At 47.0% G+C, this 25,696-nt stretch overlaps 1 protein-coding gene across 1 annotated transcript in view; it reads left to right on the top strand.

The window, feature by feature from the left end:
• Window positions 1-25,696, top strand: part of LOC138259929 (uncharacterized) — a 430,741-nt gene that overhangs the window by 318,455 nt on the left and 86,590 nt on the right. Inside the window, exon 4 of the mRNA XM_069207921.1 lies at window positions 4,200-4,309. Coding sequence (XP_069064022.1) covers window positions 4,200-4,309 — 110 coding nt within the window. The remainder of the gene's footprint in view (window positions 1-4,199; window positions 4,310-25,696) is intronic.

Here is a 25,696-nt window from a genome sequence, read left to right as displayed (position 1 = left end):
AGCCGTGCATCACTCCGACACCTGAGTTGGTGACAAAATCACTAGAGACCACCACCAGGTGCCATTGGCTAGAAATGTGTTTCCTGAAAGATTGGGTGACCTTATTAAAAGACCATGAAGACTAATCCTATACTCTTAAGTTATTTAACAACCTGCACTGGACCGTCTGAGACTATACAGAAGGGGGCTTAGGCATTCACATTTGATTCAATTATTCAGTTACTGATAACAGAACGGGATAGAGCTGTCCATGACTGTTGGAAGTTGGCTCTGTATGCACTATTTCAAAGTAAGGAATAGTATGCACAGAGTCCAAGGGTTCCCCTTAGAGGTAAGATAGTGGCAAAAAGAGATAATACTATTTTGTGGTAGTGTGGTTGAGCAGTAGGCTTATCAAAGGAGTAGTGTTAAGCATTTGTTGTACACACACAGGCAATAAATGAGGAACACACACTCGGAGACAATTCCAGGCCAATAGGTTTTTGTATAGAAAAATATATTTTCTTAGTTTATTTTAAGAACCACAGGTTCAAGATTTACATGTAATACTTCAAATGAAAGGTATTGCAGGTAGGTACTTTAGGAACTTTTAATTAGCAAAATAGCATATACAGTTTTCACATAAATGACATATAGCTATTTTAAAGCTAGACAGTGCAATTTTCAACAGTTCCTGGGGGAGGTAAGAGTTTTAGTTTTTGCAGGTAAGTAAACCACCTACGGGGTTCAAGTTTGGGACCAACGTAGCCCACCGTTGGGGGTTCAGAGCAACCCCAAGGTTACCACACCAGCAGCTCAGGGCCGGTCAGGTACAGTGGTCAAAGTGGTGCCCAAAACGCATAGGCTTCAATGGAGAAGGGTGTGCCCCGGTTCCAGTCTGCCAGCAGGTAAGTACCCGCGTCTTCGGAGGGCAGACCAGGGGGGTTTTGTAGGGCACTGGGGGGGGACACAAGTCCACACAGAAAGTACACCCTCGGCAGCGCGGGGGCGGCCGGGTGCAGTGTGCAAACAATCGTTGGGTTCTCAATAGGAATCAATGGGAGACCAAGGGGTCTCTTCAGCGATGCAGGCCAGGGGGGGGGGGGGGTGGGGCTCCTCGGGGTAGCCACCACCTGGGCAAGGGAGAGGGCCTCCTGGGGGTCGCTCCTGCACTGGAGGTCGGATCCTTCAGGCCCTGGGGGCTGTGGGTGCAGAGTCTTTACCAGGCGTCGGATCTTAGAAGCAGGCAGTCACGGTCAGGGGGAGCCTCGGGATTTCCTCTGCAGGCGTTGCTGTGAGGGTTCAGGGGGGTCCACTCTGACTACTCACGGTCTCGCAGTCGCAAGGGAGTCCTCCCTGAAGTGATTGTTCTCCACAAGTCGAGCCGGGGGCGTCGGGTGCAGAGTGTCAAGTCTCACGCTTCCGGCGGGAAACGCAAGTTGTTTCAAAGTTGCTTCTTTGTTTCAAAGTTGCAGTCTTTGGTGAACAGGGCCGCTGTCCTCAGGAGTTCTTGGTCCTTCTAGATGCAGGGCAGTCCTCTGGGGATTCAGAGGTCGCTGGTCCCTGGGGAGAGCGTCACTGGAGCAGTGTCTTTAGAAGTGGGGAGACAGCTCTACCGGCCTGGGGCCAAAGCAGTTGGTGTCTCCGTCTTCTCTGCAGGGTTTTTCAGTTCAGCAGTCCTCTTCTTCTTAGGTTGCAGGAATCTGAGTTCCTAGGTTCTGGGGAGCCCTTAAATACTAAATTTAAGGGCGTGTTTAGGTCTGGGGGGTTAGTAGCCAATGGCTACTAGCCCTGAGGGTGGGTACACCCTCTTTGTGCCTCCTCCCTGAGGGGAGGGGGCACATCCCTAATCCTATTGGGGGAATCCTCCATCTGCAAGATGGAGGATTTCTAAAAGTCAGAGTCACCTCAGCTCAGGACACCTTAGGGGCTGTCCTGACTGGCCAGTGACTCCTCCTTGTTTTTCTCATTATCTCCTTCTGCCTTGCCGCCAAAAGTGGGGCCGTGGCTGGAGGGGGCGGGCAACTCCACTAGCTGGAGTGCCCTGTGGTGCTATAACAAAGGGGGTGAGCCTTTGAGGCTCACCGCCAGGTGTTACAGTTCCTGCAGGGGGAGGTGTGAAGCACCTCCACCCAGTACAGGCTTTGTTACTAGCCACAGAGTGACAAAGGCACTCTCCCCATGTGGCCAGCAACATGTCTGGTGTGTGGCAGGCTGCTAGAACTAGTCAGCCTACACGGGTAGTCGGTTAAGGTTTCAGGGGGCACCTCTAAGGTGCCCTCTGGGGTGTATGTTACAATAAAATGTACACTGGCATCAGTGTACATTTATTGTGCTGAGAAGTTTGATACCAAACTTCACAGTTTTCAGAGTAGCCATTATGGTGCTGTGGAGTTCATGCTTGACAGACTCCCAGACCATATACTCTTATGGCTACCCTGCACTTACAATGTCTAAGGTTTTGCTTAGACACTGTAGGGGCATAGTGCTCATGCACTTATGCCCTCACCTATGGTATAGTGCACCCTGCCTTAGGGCTGTAAGGCCTGCTAGAGGGGTGACTTATCTATACTGCATAGACAGTGTGAGGTTGGCATGGCACCCTGAGGGGAGTGCCATGCCGACTTAGTCTTTTTATCCCCACTAGCACACACAAGCTGGCAAGCAGTGTGTCTGTGCTGAGTGAGGGGTCCCCAGGGTGGCATAAGATATGCTGCAGCCCTTAGAGACCTTCCCTGGCATCAGGGCCCTTGGTACCAGGGGTACCAGTTACAAGGGACTTATCTGGATGCCGGGGTGTGCCAATTGTGGAAACAAAAGTACAGGTTAGGGAAAAAACACTGGTGCTGGGGCCTGGTTAGCAGGCCTCAGCACACTTTCAAATCAAATCAAAGCTTAGCATCAGCAAAGGCAAAAAGTCAGGGGGTAACCATGCCAAGGAGGCATTTCCTTAAAATGACGAACAGTCTTACTGTCCTGCAGTTGGTCCTTTTACATAAAATGACTGAAATAGTAGGACTTGACTAACCATAGTCCCAGTTGGTTAGTGACTATCATGGCAGTCGTTAAATTATGCATCCCACCCTTTTAGTGGCAAGCAGTTGTTCCCACTCTAGACAGGTACCTTTATAGAGCTTTCCAGAATTGCATACTATGAAAATCAATTATAAGAATAAATATTCAACTGGAAGCTTTCACTCCGATATGGAGTACTTTCTTCAGGGATAACCGAGACCTGTGAATCAACATTTATTGGTTATCTCACTGGTAGGTGTTGTTTAAAAAGTCTCTTAGCTTACACGTGGGCTCGTAATGGAACACTGAATGTAACCTATAAGACCCCTATCCCAGCCTATTGATAAAGCATTCATTCAACACACATACACACACACACACACACACACCCAACCCCTCCCGGCCTGTGAGGCCGAATTTCTAGTCAGTGGCGTAAATTAAAATGATGAACAGCCCTCGTGGAAGGTCACGGGACCCTGGAGTCTCCCATAATCATTGGCCTTGGGCTGATTGGGGTCCCGAGAAGGTTTGGGGCTTACGCCATTTTCCCAGTGGCTAGCCATGTAGCTAGTAGATCTTCCGCGAAACAGGATGTAGTTCTCATGGGATCGCGGCAGTGAAATGTAAAAGGAAGACAAAGCTTTTTTCCCTCCATCACTTCAACAAGAGTCATACTGATAGCCTGCCACTATGTTAATATGCGTTGTGGTTGCCTACGAAATATTGTCAAATATTCTGAAACATTCCTTTCTCTTTTTTTTATTTTAGTTTAGGAAATAGTCGTTGTAATTTTTCTCATATTTTGCATGATGTCCGAGTAGTTTTTTTTTTCTTGCAACTGTCACAGGCGTTCATTGAAGTTTGTAAATTAAACGGAGCTCATAAATCGGCGTTTGCATAACTGAGGCTAGTTCTTCTAATTTCATAGAGGCGTGTCTTTTCTTTCAAAGGTGCTCCATTTCCTTCCTGTTCAGGAGGGCAGCCATGACGCTTAAGGAATGGGCAATGGAGCAGGAATACATTAGTCACTAGGGTGTGTATCTATTACCCTTATCCAGGTAAACTGATTTTTAGGCAGAGGATGGGCTTAAGATGTACATTCAATTTATTTTGTGTGTTACTAATGAATGGAAAACAAACTGCAGTTTTATATGTATTCAGCTCATACATAAACCACTAACAAATGATTAATTCTCTTGTGTTAGGCTGGGCTCATGTAGTTTGTGCACTGTACATTCCTGAGGTGAATTTTGCGTGCACCACGACTATGGAACCAATACTGCTGAAGGATGTACCCCGTGATCGTTTCACCAAGGTATTCATTTTGAGTCTCTTTAAATTATTTTATGAACTGCAAATGAGAAAATACTTCCCAAACCTGTACTTTGAATTTTGCAGAACAAATATCTTTGTGAAATGACCGTAGAAAGCAAACTTCTGGCTATGCATTTAGTATTGGATGACTTTATAGTGGGATCTAAGAAAGACTTGGTATTTACGCTTAGGGAGATAGCCTTGGTCCGTTCTCAGGAACTTGCTAGGAGGTGTTTCATTGAAGGGAGCCCAGAAAATCACCACCTTCCATATCTTCATAGAGTCTCCACCAGCTTCCCTGAGGCTCCGAGACTCAAAGGAGGCAGTAGTAATCCTGCTCTGCTGAGTTGTATGCAGGGGGGTATGGGCCAGCAGAAGGGAGGCAGAGCGGAGGTGTCTGGAGGGTTTCTGGAACCTCGGGCGGAGGTTGATGTGTACGTGTCCGGAGTCGTGCAGGGCCTTGAACGCATGGGTGAGGACCTTGAACTGGCATCTCTTTGAAACAGGGAGCCAGTGGAGGTTTTTAGGTAGGGGGTGATGTGCGTACAAAGGGGGACATCCTGGATGAATCTGTGGAATTCTGGATGGTCTGTTGCCTGTGAACTAGGTGGGCCACGATTCCCAAATAGAGGGTGTTTCCAAACTCCAGTCGACTGGTGTTGAGGGCTTGGGTCATGGTGCATCTCTTGTTTTGGGGAAGCCATCTGAAGATTTTTACCTAACATGTTCAGGATGAAGAAGCAGGAGGATGACACTGCATTGACTTGGGACTTCATGGTGAGTTTGCTGTCCAGAATGATACAGAGATTCCTGGAGTGCTCATCTGCGGTTGGAGTGGGCCTCAGTTCTGCGGATCACCAGTAAGGTCCCAGGGGGGAGATGTTGCTGCCTAAGATCAACACTTCTGTCTTGTCTGTATTGAACTTGAAGCAGTTATTCCTCATCCAACTGCAACACTGATCATGTATTGATGAAAGTTGGTCATGAAGACAGTGAAGATTTTGGAGACAGACAGTATGAGTTGCGTGTCATTGACGTAGCAAATAATGTTGAGTCCTTGGGATCTGACTTTGTGAGCAAGGGGGGGCATGTAGATGCTGAAGACAGGGATGAGTGATGAACCTTGAGAGACTTCACAGATGATTGGTTTGGGTTTGGAGGTGAAGGGTTGAAGGTGGACTCATGTTCTGTCATTGAGGAAGGAGGTGATCCATTGGTGGGCAGCTCCTTGGATACCTATGTCATGAAGTCTGACGATGAACGTTTCGTGGGAGATGGTGTCAAAGGCTGCTGAGAGATAAAGGAGGATAAGGGCCACCATCCCTCCTTAGTCAAAGAGGGCATGGATGTCATTGGTGACCGTAGTCAGGGCTGTCTGTGCTGCATTTGCTGCGGAATCTGGACTTTGAGTCATCCAGGAGGTGATTGTGCTCCAGGTAGATGGTGAATTGTTGGCTTTTTCAATGACTTTGGCTGGGAAAGGGATCAGGGAGATGGGGCTGTGCTTGCTGAGTTCGTAGGGGTCCGCTGAAGCTTTATGCAGCAAGGGTTTGATTTCTGCATTTCAGCCTTCTCAGAAGGTAGCAGAATCCAGCAAGGTGTTGAGCAGGGTCGAAAGTTCGAGGCGGATTTCTGGATGCTCGTAGGTTGAAGACCTGTTGGGGGCAAAGGTCGGTTGGGGCCCCTGAGTGGATGGATTTCATGATGATGAATGCTTGAATTGATTTCAGCCACTAGTAAATATTCTGGGTTGGATCTCAGTTCATCCGTCTTTTTATATTTCTTTTATTGTTTGCATATAAGAACATGCACTTTTACATATAAAACTAGTGCAGTGACTTGTATTAATCTCCACTCACCCAGCAATATATCTAGCCTTGAGACCAACTCAGGACCGACATCCCTTTTGCAACATAGACACAGAGGCAATAACTCCCACCCTGTCCCTGTGCTGCCGCGACCTGAGTTCAGGGAAACCATATTCTGAAGTATTTCTTGCGTACCTTCCAGGCTCTATAGACCATCAGTTCTTCAGTGTTGTTCCTGCCTCACATGAGAGACAAATTTAAAAGGCTAGGCAGACTGACCTCTGAGTAGTGGAGTGTGACTGAAGAATTCCAACCTTCCCAACTTTTTTTGCTCTACATATTTATAATCCAGTTCTTGCATATTTGCAGTGAATAAACCAAAACTTAAAGTGGCAATAGACTATAATAGAGGTCAAAACAAACGTTCCGAAAGAGGTTCTTCAGCTTGGCCAGGTTCTTGCTTGAATCTCTCTTGCCCTTCAACAGAGCCTTAACGAATAACCTTTTGAGCATTTGGGCAAAGCCATGCTCTGCGCCCCAGCCAACAGGCAGGCAGCTCGCCGCTATAGACTATAACAGCAATCCTGACTTCTTTCCTCAACACCCTGCGCCAAAGAGTCTGGTGGTCTAAATGCGAGTATAAATACAAGGAGACTGTGAAAAGCACCTTTTCTCTAGTGCTAGACTAGCTTTAGGTTCAGTCAGTGCCAGCTGCCTCCTAGGCTGCTTCAGACATTCTTTTTGGGATGAGGATAGTCAGATCCTGTTGGCAGTTCCAGAGGACCTACGAAGTGTCTTCAGCCCAAGCCATACATCAACATTTCATTTCTCATAGAGACTTGTATCTATATCTGTCCCACCTTCATGTGCTGACTCCAGTTTCTTTCTTTCCGAGGCTCCTGACGCAGCTCTGGTGCTCCATCGAATCCTTTGTGCTTGACAGAATTTCTATTCCCTCAGTTTTGTCCAGTGTGCTAAGGACTTGTCCCCCTGGAACACCACAGGGTTCAACTGGTGCAAGAACTGTAACTGCCAAATTTCTGTGACATACACCGGCAGAGTGAGTCTTTGGTGCCTTGGCTTGAAGTACGACTTGGCATTGCATGACTGCTGTGTGAAGATATTGAAAGGCCACCTGCGACCACAAAGCCAAACTGGCTGCACGGGACTCCAGTGATGATAATGCTGAAAATGCCCTTATGATGATGAAAACATATTCTTGGATCTGGAATGCCAGTTGTCTGGACACATCACCAGACATTGATCTTTATTCCTCTAATCCTGACACAGCTACAAAGGATCTGCCTCCCTCACAACAGTGATTCAGAGGGCACCAGAAGCGTTGGACCTTACCTTACCGACCGCAGAGGACAACAGTAAAGTCCTTATTTAAGTCTTTCACCCAGGCCCAACAAATCAGGAAACTCTCCTCCCATGTACCCAGGTCTTGTTGGATGTACTACCAGTCTGGAAAACCTTGTGGTGCAGGCGTCTACAAGTGGACTGAATTCCAACTTCCCACTACCCTGCCAGAGAAGGAGTTGAAATGTATGGAGGCATTTGTCAAGCACATGTTTTCATCTGCTGGCGCTGACCTAAGGTCAGTCAACACCAGCTGCCTTCTGGGAATGTGTTGTGGGACAGAGTGGAGAACATCTTGCCAGCTGTTCCAGATGACATCCAGCCCACCCTTCAACATCTCATTCAAGACGGCCAGGGCATAACAAAGTACTCCATATTTTCGATCTGGACACTGCCGACTGTATGGGTAGTGCTGCTGGGAGAAGCTTGGTACCTCTATGCCATACCTGGATTCTCCTCCACTGGCTTTTTGAGCAATATCCAGCAGTCTTTAATAAACATTCCCGTTAATTACTCTAAGCTCTTTGGCATGAAGGCAGACATACCTTGGAAAGATTTAAAGCTTGCAAGGACAAGGCACACTCTCTACAACTATCTCCTGCTTGTCAGTTACACCAGCAATTTCACCTCTTTTGAGGCTTCGGTAAGGGATATTAGCAGAGTCAATGCCAAGACCTTACCTCAACAACAGCATGCCTCTTGTTCCTTCTGAGTTAGAGGCATGGAATGATAATAACAGCATCCAGGCCCACAGGTCCGACATGCTACCCAAATCCCAACCCTCTCTCCGGAAGCTGCCTCAAACTAATACACATCACGCACTGCTGCTCAATACCCAGTGGTAGGATGTGTCTCTGAGTGGAGGAGCATCATATTGCACTAATAGGTGCCCCAGACTGTGAAACAGGGTTACTTCCTACCCTTGTTGTCAGGCATGCCTTGGATATGCCTCCCACACTGTAAGACCACTTATCTATAGTCCAAGAGGAAGTTTAATCACTCTTGGCCAAGGCTGTCTTAGAGAGGGTGCTGACATCAGAGATTGGGACTGGCTACTACTTCCATTGTTTCCTGGTGCCGAAAAAGCACGGGGCCTATATCCTATCCTCGATCTTTGCCCTTTTAAATCTTTCACTACTATTTTCACTGTAGTAGGGTTTGGCTATTCCATAGGAAAGCATTAGGATAAAATATTATGTTTAATAAAGTTATCTCTGGCTAAGAAACAGCTTCACATTTAATTCTTGGATTTTTAAAAATATGAATTACAAATCCAATTCACTGATGAATTCAGAATTGTAATGAACACTAAGTAAAATGTACTCTTAGTATGTTTCCCTACTTAACACCGCAGTAGGCTCATTTGTATGTGCTTCAGCTGTCACATGGCAGCTTAGTAGCACACTTGATGAGGCATAAAAACTGCTTCCAGAGCAGGGCAGGGAGGTGTATTCTGTTCCTTTTGGCAGGATGGCCATCTGGGCTATGCCCAGGAACTTGATTAGCTTCAAAGAGGTCTGTCTCCCTTGTCACAGGCAAATGTTAGCTGGTGCCTGGACCCAGTTGAGACTCACCCTTTCATTCACTAGAGAAGTGGGGCGACTGAAAAAAGCAAAAGCCGCTTGGGGCAGCTGTCAACAACTTTGAAGCCTCCCATTTGGGCTTGGATGTTGACACAGGCATACCTCTCTGCCTTTAGGAAAAACAGGAATTGGTATATACCCCTGTCATTGGATAATATGAGAAAGAGGGATTTAGGCCGAAGTAGACAGGGTTGGATAGGCATAGTGTTGAATTAAGAAATATCCCCACATACACTTGTTTTTAATCTTTTCAGGTGCTCGTGAATATGGAGTAAACTCCCCTCACAAACATGGATGGCTGGGGATAGGTGGGAGGTGGTGAAATAAGTTGCTTCCTGTTTGACCTGGCATCTTTTGACATGTTTTCCCATGACTTCCTGCTTTCTGACCTCCTGTTTTGACTGTGTGCTGAACTTTGCTTTTGCTGGCTTTAGGACTCTGTGCACTTTTTCACGGCTTGACAGTGCTCAAGTGCATGTGCTCTCTGTCTAAAACATGGTAGAATTTACTTCTTCATGCTTGACATATTTGTTTTACTGATAAGTACACAGTAAAGTGCACTCAGTGTGACCAGGGCCTTTAAATCAAATACTACTAATGGGCTTGTCATACTCATGGTCCCACCCACTACAGTAGCCTTTCAAATATCTCAGGCCTGCCACTGGAGAGCCTGTGTATGCAGTTTTAGGCTGCCACCTCGACCTGACGAGTGTACCCACTTACAAAGCCCAAAGCTTACTTTTTTTTAATTACATGTAGGGCACCCGTAAGGTAAGCCCTAGTTATCCCCAAGCGCAGTGTATTTAAAAAGTTGAACATGTATTTTTAAGTTTAACATCTCCAGATAGTGAATACTCTTAAATTCGTTTTTCATAATTGTAAGGACTCTCTCTCATAGGCTAACATTATTGTTGCCTTAAAACATCTTAAGTGTAATTTTCAGTTGAGAAAAGTTAGGAATATGGAGTTTGGCGTACCTGCTGCTTCTTGCCTGGGAGTGAGAGAACTGGACTTAACTCTCTACATCATACAATCTAAAGTTTCTCCAAGGGCCTGACTGTGCTTGCCTTCTATTTCTGAAGTCTCAGGGATATCAAACACTTCACCTACATCATGCTACCAGCACCTGGGATCCTCCGGTGTGAGTCCTGCTCTGCCAAGTGGTGCCATATCCAGTCCTTGACCCTTGGAGGGTGATGGAGGTGCTGCAACACAAAAACTGACACATTTACACTGGTGCATCTCTTGGAACTGTTGCATCCTGCTGCAGAAACAGGGCTTTGCTGCTGCCTGCACCAAAGCTGCAGACACTGCTCGCTGACAGCATGATGCAGTGACCCTAGCTTTCAATGCAGCCCTGACTTGGCCGACGCAGCACAGATGCTTTGGAACGGATACTCATTGCTTCTAGACATCGACGTATCAACTACATTGCCAGATCAGAAAACAATGTATTGCCTGCCAATGCAGCCCCGACTTGGCCGACGCAGCACGGATGCTTTGGAACGGATACTCATTGCTTCTAGACATCGACGTATCAACTACATTGCCAGATCAGAAAACAATGTATTGCCTGCCAGCGTGACACATGCCCTCCTTTCGATCAACGCATCATCACCGCAAATTGATGCAACAAAGGTACTGTCCGTGGGTATGCATGGCTCATGTACCTGGCCAGAGCTCCATCTCAGTCAGACTGAACTTTTGTATTTGACATAGTCCAGCACAACCAGATAGCCCTGTTAAGAGCCACTGTCTTCTAAGCACTGCATTTTGATTCAGTCTTTGAAAATTCATAACCTGACTTGTGTATGGTGGATTTTTGCCATTTTGGTCTTATTTGACTCAAAACAATATCGGCTAGTTACTTAAACTGGTGTGGCGTCCTTTTGTGACTTTCCCTCTGTGTTACTGTTTGTGCACAAATACTTTACACATTGCCTCTGACTGCTCTGTGCCAAACTACCAGAGGGTGAGCACAGGTAAACTTTTAGTGTATATCTTACTTGCCCTGCCTAAGATTGTGGTCCCTTCTCAGACAGGGTGCAAACCTCTGCCATCTAGAGACCCAATTCCTAACACTCCCCATCCTTTGGAACGCTGGGCAGAATTGGCATCTAATAATCAATATGCTTCATCACTATTGTGCAAGGTGAGAGGCTGGTCAGTTAGACACCCTCCTCACTTTGGAGCATTTTTATTAACAATCCAGTTCTGTTGAACTGGACCTCTTTTATAACAGTGCTTATTTTTTTTTTTTTTACAATTGAATGCTCCTACCATTTGTATTTCGCTCTCACCCAATGTTCCCAAACCTTAGGAAACATTCAGAAAACACATTTCCAACCCCTCTACCTCTGGACAAGGTGGAGAGGGTAGAGGCCTAAATAAAATGTACCTTCCAGTGCTCTTTTGGCAAGGCAAGTGGCCCAGGGAGCTAGCACAACCCACTTCCAGCAATAAACAAGGCAGGAAACAATCCCCCCTGCTATTGAATAACGTGGGTGGGAAGCAGTTATTGTCTGACCGTGGTGAGGTGGGAGTGAAGGGAACTATGTTTGCTCTCCTGCCTTGTCCTAGGCTAGATGTGTATAAAGACCCTCCTGCCCAGGACTAAAATGTGGGCTGGAAGCCATGACATTATTTCGCCCTGTATATCCTCCCCTTTGTACTCTTGGGTGTGACGTGTAGAGGCAAAACCTCTTTCTCCCTTGCAGTGAGAAGAGGTGAGAGGGTTTGAAGCTGCAAACACTACTCTTCAGTGGGTCGGGTACTACAAAGATCTCCAACCATGTACACAGTGGGAGGGATTAAAGCACATACCGCAGCCCCAGTGTATTTGTACAAAGTGGTTAGCAGTGATTACAATTCCCACACTTCTGCACAGCAGAGGGCTTAAGGCTTGTAATGCCCCCTTCCCTTGAGCAAGGTGAAGGAAGTGATACGTGGCCTTGGGAAAGGTGGAGTGTACTTATTGCCCACAGGTGCTAGGTAGTTGTCTCCTTTTACAACCATCCTGCATCTCGTTTTCAGCAGGAAGTAGGGTATATTGTAAATGGGGATGGCCTCAAGCATAAGGTGAGATGAATATCTATTAAGAAATAATTCAGTTCCCTGGAAAAAAGAGTTGAGGGCAAGGAAAGTGTGACAGGGATGTAATAGTGGCCACAACATAAAACCTAAAATATAATATATTCATAAATTAGGATAGGATCTAACCATTAACTTCCTGTCTTCCCTCCTGTGTTCACTCATACACTTTTTCTAACCTCAAACCTGTTTTCAGGTGTAAAATACCACATTACAGCATGTACAGTATCACTAAATGCATCTTGAAGGAGAAAATACAGACATCTACATTTATGTGGATAAAAACCTTTCACAGCGCTAATAAAAGTACTAACCCAAGGAGCATGCTATTACATACAATTGCCTTTCATGTTCATAAGAAACCAACCACAGATGTCTCCAATTTCAAATACTCGCTCACTTGTTAAGTCTTTTATTAACGTCTCATTTCGACTTCCAGAAGTGATGGCACAAGTGATAGTTCAGATAGTACCTTCATTTATATTTCATGTCTTTTTAGGTTTTGTGTTGCGGCCTCTGTCACACTCCAGTTAATTATGTAATGGTTTCTATGGAAACCCAAAAAATCCTACCATAATTTGCTCCTCAAAGTACTGCTGCTCATTTCGTTGTGAATAGGATCACTATTGACATAAATATATCATCATTGAATACGTCACAGGCAAGCCACCTAACATGGCGGGCACGAGCTAGGAGAGCTCCGCGCCGCAACCGGCGAAAACAACATCTAGGTGGGGGCGCGGGGAGAATGCGGCCCCCAGCGCTGGTCGCCTGAGCTCTGGGGAGGTGCCGGAACCCCCTGGACCGCTTTCACGGCAGACCTGACTCTTGGGAACTCCCGCGGCCGTGCAGGCCACGCCGTGGGTCGGAACGGCAGGGAGGAGAGAGCGGGCGAGGAGAGACGACGGGCACGGCTGGAGCCGAATGCGGAGATCGAACGGCTGCTGGCCTCCCCGCCGTGCACGCCTCAACACAAATGGTGAGAGGGGCGTCCCCCCCCCCCCCCTTTTTAAGCGCAAAATAGAAGACAACGGGGCGCCCAATCGGGGCGGTGATGAATGAGAGCGATATCCGAGGTCCCCCTCTTCTCCGCGTGCTTTGTTACGACTGAACCCTGGGGACACCAACGGGGCCCTGAATGAAGTGAGGAACTGGTTGAGAGAAACGAAGGGCCCTACTACAAGGGCGTGCAAAGGCTAGGGGGGCCCCCCCTGGACATCAACCTCGTATAGGGGGAGGGGCGGACAGCGAGAGGAAGAAGGAGAGAAAGCAAAAAAGAAAACAAATACAGGCCCCTCAACAGAGCTATTGCGCACCTCACCAAGAGACACCTCTTGGCCCTTCTCTTCCCTGCTCATCTCAAACCTGGAGGGGGAGAGACAGCCGAACCCCAAAAACTGAAATTGGTGGCTGCCTACTGAAAGGCCCAAACGAGTCGACGCAAGATCCCCCTTTATGGCGGAAATTCAAGAGGAGGCATTGGCCAGCAGGGCCGCACGTGCTGTCGTGGGGACACGATCTCAGTGCCCCGACAAGCGGGCCCAACCTCCCTTGAGTCAAGCACAAGACTCCAGCGAGGAAATTGCAGCACTGAAGCCACGTAACTCACTACACTCGAAAGACAAACAAAACACTACTAAGACGTTTCCGCCAAAAGTTATCTCCCACAGGCCTACCTAAAAACGGGAATCCATGTCAAAGACCCAGAAAAGTCTAATAATACGGAAATCCTCCACCAAATAATCTGGAACTAATAACGCACAACATACCCCCTCAACAACTTGCCAATGAACATTAGTCCGCAGTATGTAGTGTGCGAGTCAACAGTCTGAGTGTGGGGAGATGACAGAAACCAAACTAGCCTCCCAACAAACTAAACCATGGCCGGAGCTGGACAGCTCCGCTCTGGAGCTGGATCTGGAAAAACACAAGACCTCTCAACCCAAGATAATCAAAAATTAGATGCGGTGGAACGCATCGGAGAATCCCTGGAGCTCGCTCGCACGTCCCTAGAAGCCAAGATAGACGGAGTAGCAAGTGACCTCACTCTCCTACACGCGGACCACCGCAAACTCTGACAGAACCAAGGAGATCGAAACCACAATACAGGAACTAACGCCTGCGACCACCCAGCTGAAAACAGGAATGGAAGACATACAAGCCAGAGTGGTAGAACTGGAGCGACGAGCAGAGGACGCGGAGGGCCGATCCAGAAGGAATAATATACGAATGGTAAATCTACCGGAAGGCACGGAAGGGCGAGATCCGACGTCCTATTCGGAGACTTGGCTGCGAGAGTTGGTACCAGATGGAACACTCACCCATTTTTTTCTGTAGAACGCGCCCACCGGGTCCTGACCCATACTAGACCACCGGTGAGCGCTCCACGCCCATTTATAATACGCCTCCTCCACTATGTGGACAGAGACATCATACTACGAACAATAAGAGCAGCGCCACCACCCAAAATAGACGGCGTGCAAATACTATTGTTTCCAGACTACACCCTAACAGTGCAAAGGGATCGGGCCTCTTATCTTCCTGTGAAACGTAAGTTGAGATCACTGAACCTAAACTACTCATTGCTGTTCCCAGCCAAACTTCGTGTAGTGGCTAAGGACAAACGCACTTTTTCTCCACCCCGAGGCAACATGGGAATGGCTCGAATCGACAGGACTAGCAACGGGTGACACGCCAGAGCGAACCGAACAAACACCTCGGGTCAGGCGAGGCCGAAACAAGCGGGACCGAAAGAGAAACACAACCCGCACGGAACCAACCAAATGTGCCCCAGACCTGGAACAACTAATCCGAGAAAGAAGAGAAGCGATACACACCGCAACAGCAATGGCCACATCCCCTCTGAACTCTGGCTCAGACACAGAAATCTCACAAACAACCAGCGACCGTCCCCCCACACCGGACTGCTTATCAGAATCGGGCCCTATTGAGGGACCCCCTGTGACACCGGCCACTGCAGACAAAATTTTCTAAAATCTCCTGCATAATGTAAAATCACACTATCTAATAAGAGACACTCAGCCTGAGGCATGCACATGGGGCGCCCCGATGAGCGTGCAAGCAGCCAACACAGCAAAGAGATGCCCATATCAATCCAAGAGAAACTATAAACGCGCAGTTGATGACAGTGACGGGCTTCGGTCACTGAACTGCCCCCTCTCCTCCCCCCTCCTCCTCCTTCCCCCCCCCTTTTTTTTTTTTTTTTTTTTGCATTATTGTCGGTTCTTCTCCCTGATACACATACATACCGGGGGTCACTCCTGCGCCCCCACCGATCATCTTAATTATCCGTCCAAAGCCAAAGACCACACCATCTCCCGACATACTTGGCCTACCTCTACACTCCTACCAGTGGAGTCCGGAAATGCATAGACATGCACCTGCATGTCCTTATCCTTGTTGCAATGTTTGGGTGGTGACCCGTTGTTTAACTGCTCTGATAGTATTAACTAAGTTTTGTTTTTGCCGATGTCCATACATAACCTTTTCAAACTCCAACTGGGGACGGAAAGTTAACGAAATAGTGCAGCTCAGGAAACACAGGTGGGTGAGGGGAAAGAAGGACCTAACACTTCACACATGGCTACATACACAACAATTACCTGGAATGTAAGAGGTATACATTCCCCCAAACGGAGATATGCCATCTACTCCTACCTTAAAAGACACTCAGTTCAAATAGCGCTCCTACAAGAGACACATCTAATAGACCAGGAAATCCCTAGACTACGCCAGCGCTGGAGAGGGCAATTATATGCGACAGGATACTCTGCTTATGCCAGGGGTACGCTTATCTGGATAAGAGCAGGCATTCCCTTTGCGATGGAAGAACAAATCATAGACCCGCAGGGTAGATATGTACTCGTCAAAGGGAAACTGGCAGGACGCACAATCATACTGGGCTCCATATATGCCCCAAACACAGAACAAGCTACTTTCCTACACACCCTAAAACGCCACCTAGCACACTGGAGCACCCTCCCGTGGGTACTTGGGGGAGACTTCAACAGCGTGCAAGACATAGAACTAGACCGCTCTTTCCCACCACTATCAATATCCCCAGTGGTGGCTGCCTCATGAGGCCTGGTAAACTGGACTCAACAATGGCAATTAATAGATATATGGAGACAAAAACACAGAGAGGACAGAATCTATTCCTTCTCTTCTGCCCCGCATTCCTTGCACGTACGATTAGACTACATATTCTGCACTGCGAACCTCGCCCCAGTAATAGAAAATCCGGTGTACATGGGACGCACACACTCGGATCATAACCCCTTAACAGCGCGGCTGCGTTGGGGATCTTCTCGCCCACCTATCCCCATGTGGAAACTAAGGCCAGAACTCCTAGAAGACCCTGATTTTAGAGCATCATTAAGCTCTGCAATTCTAGAATATTTTGAACAAAATGAAGGCACGGCCACCTCGGGATTAATCGAATGGGATGCATTTAAAGTCTTTATCTGTGGGCATTGCCTAGGAACCCAATGCAACATGCGCAAAACCATTGAACGCGATTTGGCCCAAATAGAACGGGTTTTACCACAATCAGAAGATGAAATCACTAATAATCAAGCTGAAAAGGCGAGACTAGCAGCGTTGCACACAGATCACCAGACATTATTAGAGCGTCTGAGATGTCTAAACTACACTGCACACTCTGCGAGAACCCATGCATCAGCGGATAAGGCAGGTAAATTGCTCGCCTGGCTGATACGACGGGACTGTGAGAGAAAACCAATAATGGAAATTCGCTCACACACCGGGGAAATAGTATACACACCTGCAGAGATTCAAACCGAATTTACAAGACACTATACAACCCTCTACACCACAAGAATAACCTCTGGAGAAGACTCCAGTATGGAATTTCTTGACAAAGTGAAACTCCCAAAATTAAAAAACGACCAGATTGAAACTCTCAAGACACCTCTTGACCTAGAGGAAATCAAAGCCACTATTAAGGACCTCAATCCAGGCAAGACACCAGGCCCAGATGGGCTACCAGCAGACTTCTATAAAGCATTCACCATACATCTGGCGCCTAAATTACTACGGGTGTATGAGACAGCCGAGCAGAAGGGCCACCTGTCGGATACACAAAGGGAGGCATTACTTGTCTCTCTTCCTAAACCTGGAAGAGACCCAATAGATATGGGCTCATACAGACCACTAGCAATGCTAAACACTGATTACAAAATACTAGCCAAGATATTAGCAACTAGACTGGCACCAAGCGTCCCAGAACTGATACATCCTGACCAAAATGGATTTGTACCAGCTAGAGACACCTCCCAAAATATCAGAAGACTGTTCCGGGTTATGGAATATGCCAGACAGGCCTGGCCGCGAGCAGGCTACCTGGTCCTTGACCTAGAGAAAGCTTTCGATTCTCTGGAATGGCCTTACTTGTTCGAGGTGCTCCAAAAATACAACATAGGACCATTTTTCACCCGCCTAACTAAACTACTATACACCAGACTAACGATAAGGGTGGGTCTGGGCCCTGAGATATCAGAACCAATCCGGATGGGCAGAGGCACAAGACAGGGCTGCCCCCTCTCACCGTTAATATTCTCACTCGCAATGGAGCCTCTAGCGGCCACCCTACGCGAAGAGGGATCCAACTGGGGAATACCCTTGGGAGACGGCTTACACATAGTGTCGCTATATGCTGATGACCTCATACTATACTTTAGAGACATTATGCGAATCCCGCAGAGAGTTGGCACACTCTTGCGGCAATTTGCGCAGCTATCAGGACTTAGGGTCAATTGGTCTAAGTCGAGCCTCTTCCCATTTGACCCAGGCATATCAAACCCAAGACTCACCCTAACAGAAAGCCCAGTTATCTGGCAGCCAAACACCTTTAGATACTTGGGCATTAAGATCTATCATAGCGAAGAAGATATATTCGAGGGCAATCTAGTAAAAGCAACATCTTCAATCAGATCCCAAATGACCTTCTGGAGAACACTGCCACTATCAGTGGCGGGTAGGATAGCACTCCTAAAAATGGTGGTGCTCCCGCAACTCTTATACTTCTCCTCTAATCTACCACATTATGTCTCCCCCGCCTTCTTTAAAACACTGGAAACAGGGCTGAGAGAATTTGTATGGAATAATGGTCGCTGTAGAGTAGCCCTTAAAAAACTGTACCTACCGACCGATAAGGGTGGGCTTGCGGTCCCCAATCTGGAACATTATTACCTAGCAGCCCAACTCCAATGGCTGGCTGGTAAACAGCTGGCTGATACAGCAACAGAGACAAGACCATACTCGCTCCAACAAATACAGCATTTATTCCACCCGATCACACATCCGCGAACTCCTCGACAAATATTCCTTAGAACAGCACACAAATGCTATCATAGATCACTTCGCCTTACGAAGCCGTTGACTCCATTCGCACTAGCATTGGTGGGCATACCAAGGGGCACTAGGGTCACATCAGACACAGAACTGCGCACATTGCATGAACTAGAATTACACACACTAGGTGACATATATGACGACAACCAACTATTACCGTTTGCCAAGCTCCAAGAAATGGGGCTTCCGCCCGGCCAATTCCTCCTATACTGCTCACTGGTGGGATCTTTGAGTTCCAAATGGGGAGACATCACAACACCCCCACCCACCCATCTGCTGATTCAATACCTACAGGTGGTGGGCTGCGGCCAACATCAGGTCAGCTGGTTAGCAGATGCCCTGAGAATCCAAACTGCCACTGAAAACGACGCACTACGTATGACATGGGAAACTGACTCGGGGGAATCTATCGCGATAACAAAATGGAGAACTGCCATCTCGGACCACCTCAATATACCACGCAACTCGCGATTTAAGCTAATCCAGTATTATATAGTAAACAGAGCTTACCTCACACCTGCACGCGTAAACAAATATTTTAATCGCCAGGACGCAGCCTATCCTAGATGCCGTGAAATAGGAGTAGACATGCAACACATGATCTGGTCCTGTCCTAACCTAGGCGCCTATTGGAAGGAGGTGACAGACAACCTAACCATGTATTACACAACAAATACCCTTCACGTGGGAGACTTGCATCCTGGGACTATTCCCTAGAAGCAAGCAACACAGAGCAGAAACACGTTTCACAGATCTGGGACTAATTGTTGCGAAACGGCTGGTGACCCAAAGATGGAAATCTCCAGACCCCCCCACCGATACAAGCTTGGAGACGCTCACTCAAGGTGTGGGCAGGAGCAGAGCACATAGCACTCAAACGTGAAGAAACCCTAGGGCTGCGTCAGCACCTGATAACTGTCGACTGGGAGGACCTCCTAACCCAACTACACAGCACTGAATCACACCCGACAGGGGAGAGATCGAACCACCGCTAACTTAAAAATCACAAATGAAAATAACACACCACGTAAGAGAGTAAAACACACAGCGTAACCGAACAAACTAGGACATTGAGAATTGAAAAGGGAATAAGTAGCGACTCCCACGAAACACCCCAAACCCCCCAATTACAAACTGAATCGTTACTAGAAATCCCCAACCAGGCATGAAAACAGCAAAATTTAAATCAATCACATAGATACGGACATCGGCTAAACTTAAAGTTATTATCACATAAGTTCCTATTTTCCTTCACCCTTCTTCATTTTAAAGTTAAATCTATACCAAAACATAATGATTGCTCTACATACCTCTCTTAATCAAATGCTGCAGTCTAATACACCGACCAAAACATTATCACTATTACAAGAATTGCAGATGCGATTAACAACAAGACAAACGCAAAGACAACACGAAGCAAATGTCATACAAACTGAAAATGTGGTAATAAAAATATGTAACAATCATGTATAATATAAGCACATTAAACTGCAATGTATTAAACAGTAACTGAGATAAGATGAGAAATGTAAACTAACAACAAAAATAACAATAAACAGATTTATGGAAAAAAATCATTGAATACGTCACCAGTGACATCAGTAATGAGATCACTCATAGCACCAAAGACTAGATGTACAAAAGTTCTTATTTATGATATCCCAATTTTTTTTTTGCAAAACGCAATTAGGAAATTGCAAATCAGAATGTATGTATGATATACAGCCATAACTTATGATGTTGCATCTTTATTTTGATAATCGCATTTTGCGAAAACCAAAATTGTGATCCTGGACCTAGATTCCAAATGTGACTGCAAGAAAAAGAAAAGCGCTTCTGGTTCTGGGTAATGACCTCAAAACCGGAAAGTGCTTCTCATTTTGAACCTGGAAAGCAGTCTGAAAGGAGGTAGTGTATAGCTTCCAGTGCGAACTGGAACTTGAAGCCACAGCTTTCTACCCCAACAATGGCTAGCCACGTCGCAGAGAAGGAGTCTGAGCAGAATAAAAAAAAAAAAAGTTCTCAGAAAAGGACCCTGAGATTTTAACAGGGAAGTTAAGTGTAGCAACAACCATGACCTCCAGTTGGTAAGATCCTCCATGACTGCTCTGGAGGTGCAGAAAAAGAAACTGTAATAAGATGTAGCAGAATATCAATGCTCTAGGAAGGAGTAAAGCAGTGCTCCATTGAATAAATCAGGAAGAGGTGGTCCGACCTCAGGTCGCACACAAAGGAGTTGCGACACAGCTCACTGAGTCCCGTGCAACAGGAAGGGGCCCCTATACTGTCTCCCCCACCACTACATTGTAGTCGATGGTGGAGACTAACTTGGAGCCAGAGGTAGGTGTGGGTTTTGCATGTATTGATAAAACATCTCAAAGTAAGTGTAACAAGTGTTGTATTTTAACATCAGTTACCCTACAACTGTCTTCTATAGGCATTAATCAAGTAACATAATACAGAGTTTTGAGTAAGGAGGCATAAATAAACCATCGTAATGCATAATCGGACATGTAGTCAATAATTCACCCACTGTAGTCAGTATTAGAAATATATTGAACAAATGATAGCAAATAGTAAGAAGTGCTTTTTCGCTCACACCAACAGTGATTGTAAGTACATTCTTTAAACAGATCAACCTGAGTAAGACAATGATGGCACAAATGTGAAGGAACAGGATGATTCACACATGATTGTGGAAGATACCATTTAAGTACAGTCAGCCAACCACACATCATGGCCACTGCTGCAGTGCTTTATACTTTCCACAGCCACTATCATTGGATGAGGATGAGGAATTTGAATCATAAAGTTTAAAGTGTCATTTTCGTAGTAATTGCATTTTATTTTCTAAAAACTGTATTAAGCCTTGATACGTAAGAGTACTCAATTTTTGGTACTTTTGTATGTTTCTTAATTTTTCATGTGGATGAATTATTTGTTATAGTAGTGCTGCAATGTTCACCATTTTGTAGAACATTCCTAGGAATATTACACTACAGTAATTGTGGAGTGCAAATAGATTTTAGCTTCTGTTATGATTTCAGATATGAAATATCGGCTTTTAACTGTAAGTTCATCAAAGCCAGTCAAAAGGACATGTTACTTATTGCATAGAAATTGACACAGCTACATAACCCTACCCTCAGTCTAATGTTCAATAATATGTAATCCACCCCAAGTCCTTAGGATTTGTGGCTGTATAAGATAAACAAAATTGGAATTGCTCTTGGCAACTGTAGTGATCTTTGAAAAGTAGAACTCTGATTGAAGACTGTTATTTGTTGATGTTCTTTGATTTACTATATTGTACTCTAAATAAATTCTGAATTTGTTTAGAATCATAGATGATATGGCCCATGACTCCAGGTGGGTCGCCCATTAATCTGGTCTTGGAACTGAATTGGCGTCGTTCATACCACCTCGACCTTCCCTGATGCTGGCTCTGACGCCGATGCTCCCAGCGCCGCCCATGCCCGAGTGGCAAACAGGCCCCATTCTCATTTGCAACTCTGACTTGGAGCCCGATTAACGTTGCATGACACCAGCAGAGGCTTTGCTCTCTATTTCAGATCCTGACCCTTTTTCTTATGGGTTGGGGTACGGTGAGGAATGGGAGGGATAGGTGGACTATTTGGAATACCAGCTCCAAGACTACATGGGCTGGCGAGCGGACGTTGGTGAAGCGGGTGGTCTGGATACTTCCCCAGACATTAGCATGCTTTTTCACCCTACTGTGGCTATGGAGGAGGAAGCGTCCTACTCTGCATTGAGCAGCCGAGGTCCTGGGCCTTGAGCAACCTTTGGTGGCAGTCAGGATTGACATCCTGAATGAGTTGCTTCAGCCCAGTGCTTCATCCTCTGAACCCCTATTGCCCTTTAATGAAGTCTAACTGATGTCCTGCACCTGATCCAAACCCAGCACAGCACAGAGGCTCCTGTGAAGAGGACTATTGCCTGCCACCATCGCCGGGAACCGGCCGACCAGGGTGCAACACCTCACCCCTGAGAGCTTGGTTATCTAAGCCTCCACTTACCAGGGTCTGTTACCTTCCACACCCCTGGATAGGGAATCCAAGAGGCTGAAAACACTTGAGAAGATTTTTTTTCTTCCGCCATCCTGCCATTGTGATCCATGAACACCACATGCCTTTTGGCCCATTACTCCCATACGCTGTGGGATATGATTGTACAAGTGCTGCCACAGGTCCTGGAGGAGGCCCGGGCAGTACTTTCCCAAGCAGTTGCTGATGGGAGAGATGCAACAAAGTTGACAATCTGATGTGGGCTGGACACGATCAACTCACTGGGCAGAGCAGTTTGATCGAGAGTGGCCCCTAGGCTCCACACCTGGTTGAGGATGTTTGGCTTTTTAGGGGATGTCCAAGCCAATCTTATGGACATGACCTTTGATACTGTCTCTTTGGAGAGGAAGCAGACTCTGGGCTCGAATGCTTCAACGATTCTCGTGCTATAGCCAGGTACTTCTCAGTCTGCTTTTCACCCCTTCCATGGCTATGGAAGGGGCACCCAGCCATGTCATTTTCCCTCCAGCCACTATGCCACACACGCTGCCCAACAGCTACATGGCTGAGGGCGTGGGATCCCCATTCCTTGTGAACCAAGAAGCCAGTGGTCTGCCACCCCTCCCCCAAACACAGCTGACTCCAATCCTTCCTAGTCTGATGATTCCACATTCGGGACCAGTCAGAGGCAGGATCCGCCATCACCTGCTCCACTGGCAGTTCATGTCAGGTTGGTTTTGCAAATAGTCTAAAGGGGCTACTGCCTCTCCTTCAAGACTGCCCCTCCATCCATGCCATCATCCTACGATCAGATGAGACAGGGTAACTTCTCCAACAGGAGGTTATGGCTTTCTTGGCCAAGGGACCCATAGAGAAATTCCCTGTGCCAAAAGTAGATAATGGTTACTTTCTGGTGCCCTGTCCTAGCCTCCCGGTCTCTCAATCTTTTCCTCAAAAAGAAGTTCAAAATGCTCACTGTGGCTCATGTTTTAGCTGCCCTTGACCCAGGAGTCTGGATGGTATCATTGGACTTGCAGGACGCTTTCTTCCATGCTCCCGTCCTGCCAGCAGGCACATTACTTGTGGTTCATGGTAGGCCACGAGCAGTTTCAGTTCACCATGCTCCCTTTTTGCTTTACCACCAAAGTGATGGCGGTAGTCGCAGCTCATCTGCGCAGGTCAAAGTTTTCAGGCTTCCCCTAGCTTGACGACTGGCTGTTGAAGGTGGGCTTGTCTCAGGCTGTTGGCACCCACTTCCAGACTACGGTGGACCTCCTGAATTTGCTAGGGTTCACTATAAACGTGCCAAAGTCACACCTGTCTTCCTCTCAGATGCTCGCTTTCATCTGAGTTGTTCTCTACACAGTGCAGTTTTGGGCTTATCCTCCCAAGTGGCGAGTCAAGGATATTCAGGCTATGATGCAGCTGTTTCAGCCTCTGTCCTGGATTTTGATGAGAAGGACTCTGAAGCTTCTGGGCATATGCGGCTCTGCAGTGTGACTTGAAGTTCCAGTGGGCACAGCATCAGGAGAATCTCTCCGACATGGCCCAGATCTCGGAGGAAACTACAAAAGATCTGTAGTGGTGGTTAACAAACCACAATTGGCCAAGAGGCAGATCCCTCTCCCTTTCCCAACCAGATCTAACAGTAGGTGACTGATGCGTACCTCCTGGCATGGGGCAGCCATCTGGGAGAGGCAAAGATCAGTGGCGTCTGGTCTCCGGCGGAGTCTGGACTCCACATCAACTTGTCAGGACTCATCAATGGCTTCAGGCCATTAGGCTAGCATTGAAAGCATTTCTTCCCTCGCTGAAGGGGAAGGTTGTGCAGGTATTCGCCATGTGGTACTGCAACCAGAAGGGTGGGGTGAGATTGTGGACCCTTTGTGAAGAGGCTGTGCGCTTCTGAACGGGCTGAAACAACAGGGCATTTCCCTGGTGGTTCAACATCTGGTGGGCTTTCTGAACGTCCGAGCAGGCAAACTCAGCCATCAATTCTTAATCACAAATGACGTCATCCAGAAGTGGCGCAAGGTCCCTTTCAGCAGTGGGGAGAGCCTTGCTCAGATCTGCTTCCACAGAGGACGCACAATGTCAGCAGTTTTACGTGTTGAAGTTTCCAAGGCGGGAATCGTTCAGCGACGCTTTTCGTCTGGAGTGGAACTCAGACCTCCTGTATGCCTTTCCGCCCATACCACTTGTGGCCAAAGTTCTCAAAAAGATCAGCCTGGCCTGAGTCATCTTTGTGGCTCCAGACTGGGCACAAAGGATCTGGTATGCTGAGCTATTGAGCATGGCCATCGATACTCTGATCAGACTACCCCTTCGGGAGGATCTTCTATCGCAGTAGCAGGGGAGGGTGCTCCACCTGAACCTGCCCAGTCTCCGCCTTCTTACGTGGAGATTGAGTGGCAACAATTCATAGCTTTTCACCTTTTGCCAGAAGTCTGTAATGTAATCTTGGCAACCAGGTGTCCCATCACCAAAATTGTTAATGCCTGTCTTTGGAAGACATTTGTGGCAAAGTGCACAGCCAAGTCTGTTTACCCCTTTCTACCCCTCTCTGAGGTCCTGTTGTTTAGACTTTCATTGGGCCAGCAGCTCTCTGCAGTGGGCACACTCAAAGGTTTTTTTGTCTGTAGTCTCTGTTTTCTTACAATTTCCTGATCAGTCCCCTTTGATTAAATCTCCTATTGTTAATAGGTTCCTCAAAGGCAATACTTGTACATTTCCTCCATCCCTTTTCATTATACCCCAATGGGACTTGAATTTGGTTTTGATTTCTGATGTGCACTCCTTTCGAGCCTCCACATTTGTCCTCTCAGGCTTCCGAATTTAAAAACAGCCTTCCTTGTGCCTATTATGTGTGCCTGCAGGGTGAGTGAGCTTCCGGCATCGTCTTCTAAGCCGCCCTACCTTTCCGTCTATCCTGAGAAAGTGGTGCTCTTTTGTACCAAAAGTGGTTCCCCACTTCAGTGCCAATCCATCACCTAGCCTACTTTTCACCCCCTCCCCCACATGCTTCTGAGGAAGAGACGCCACTGCCTGGACTCAAAAAGATCATTGGCGTTCTGTCTTGATCGTACGAAAGAGTTCCGGGTGGATGATCAACTCTTTGTAGGTTAAG

Source organism: Pleurodeles waltl, chromosome 2_1, assembly GCF_031143425.1.
Source record: "Pleurodeles waltl isolate 20211129_DDA chromosome 2_1, aPleWal1.hap1.20221129, whole genome shotgun sequence".
Lineage (NCBI taxonomy): Eukaryota > Metazoa > Chordata > Amphibia > Caudata > Salamandridae > Pleurodeles > Pleurodeles waltl.
This window is presented reverse-complemented; position numbering and strand designations above follow the sequence as displayed.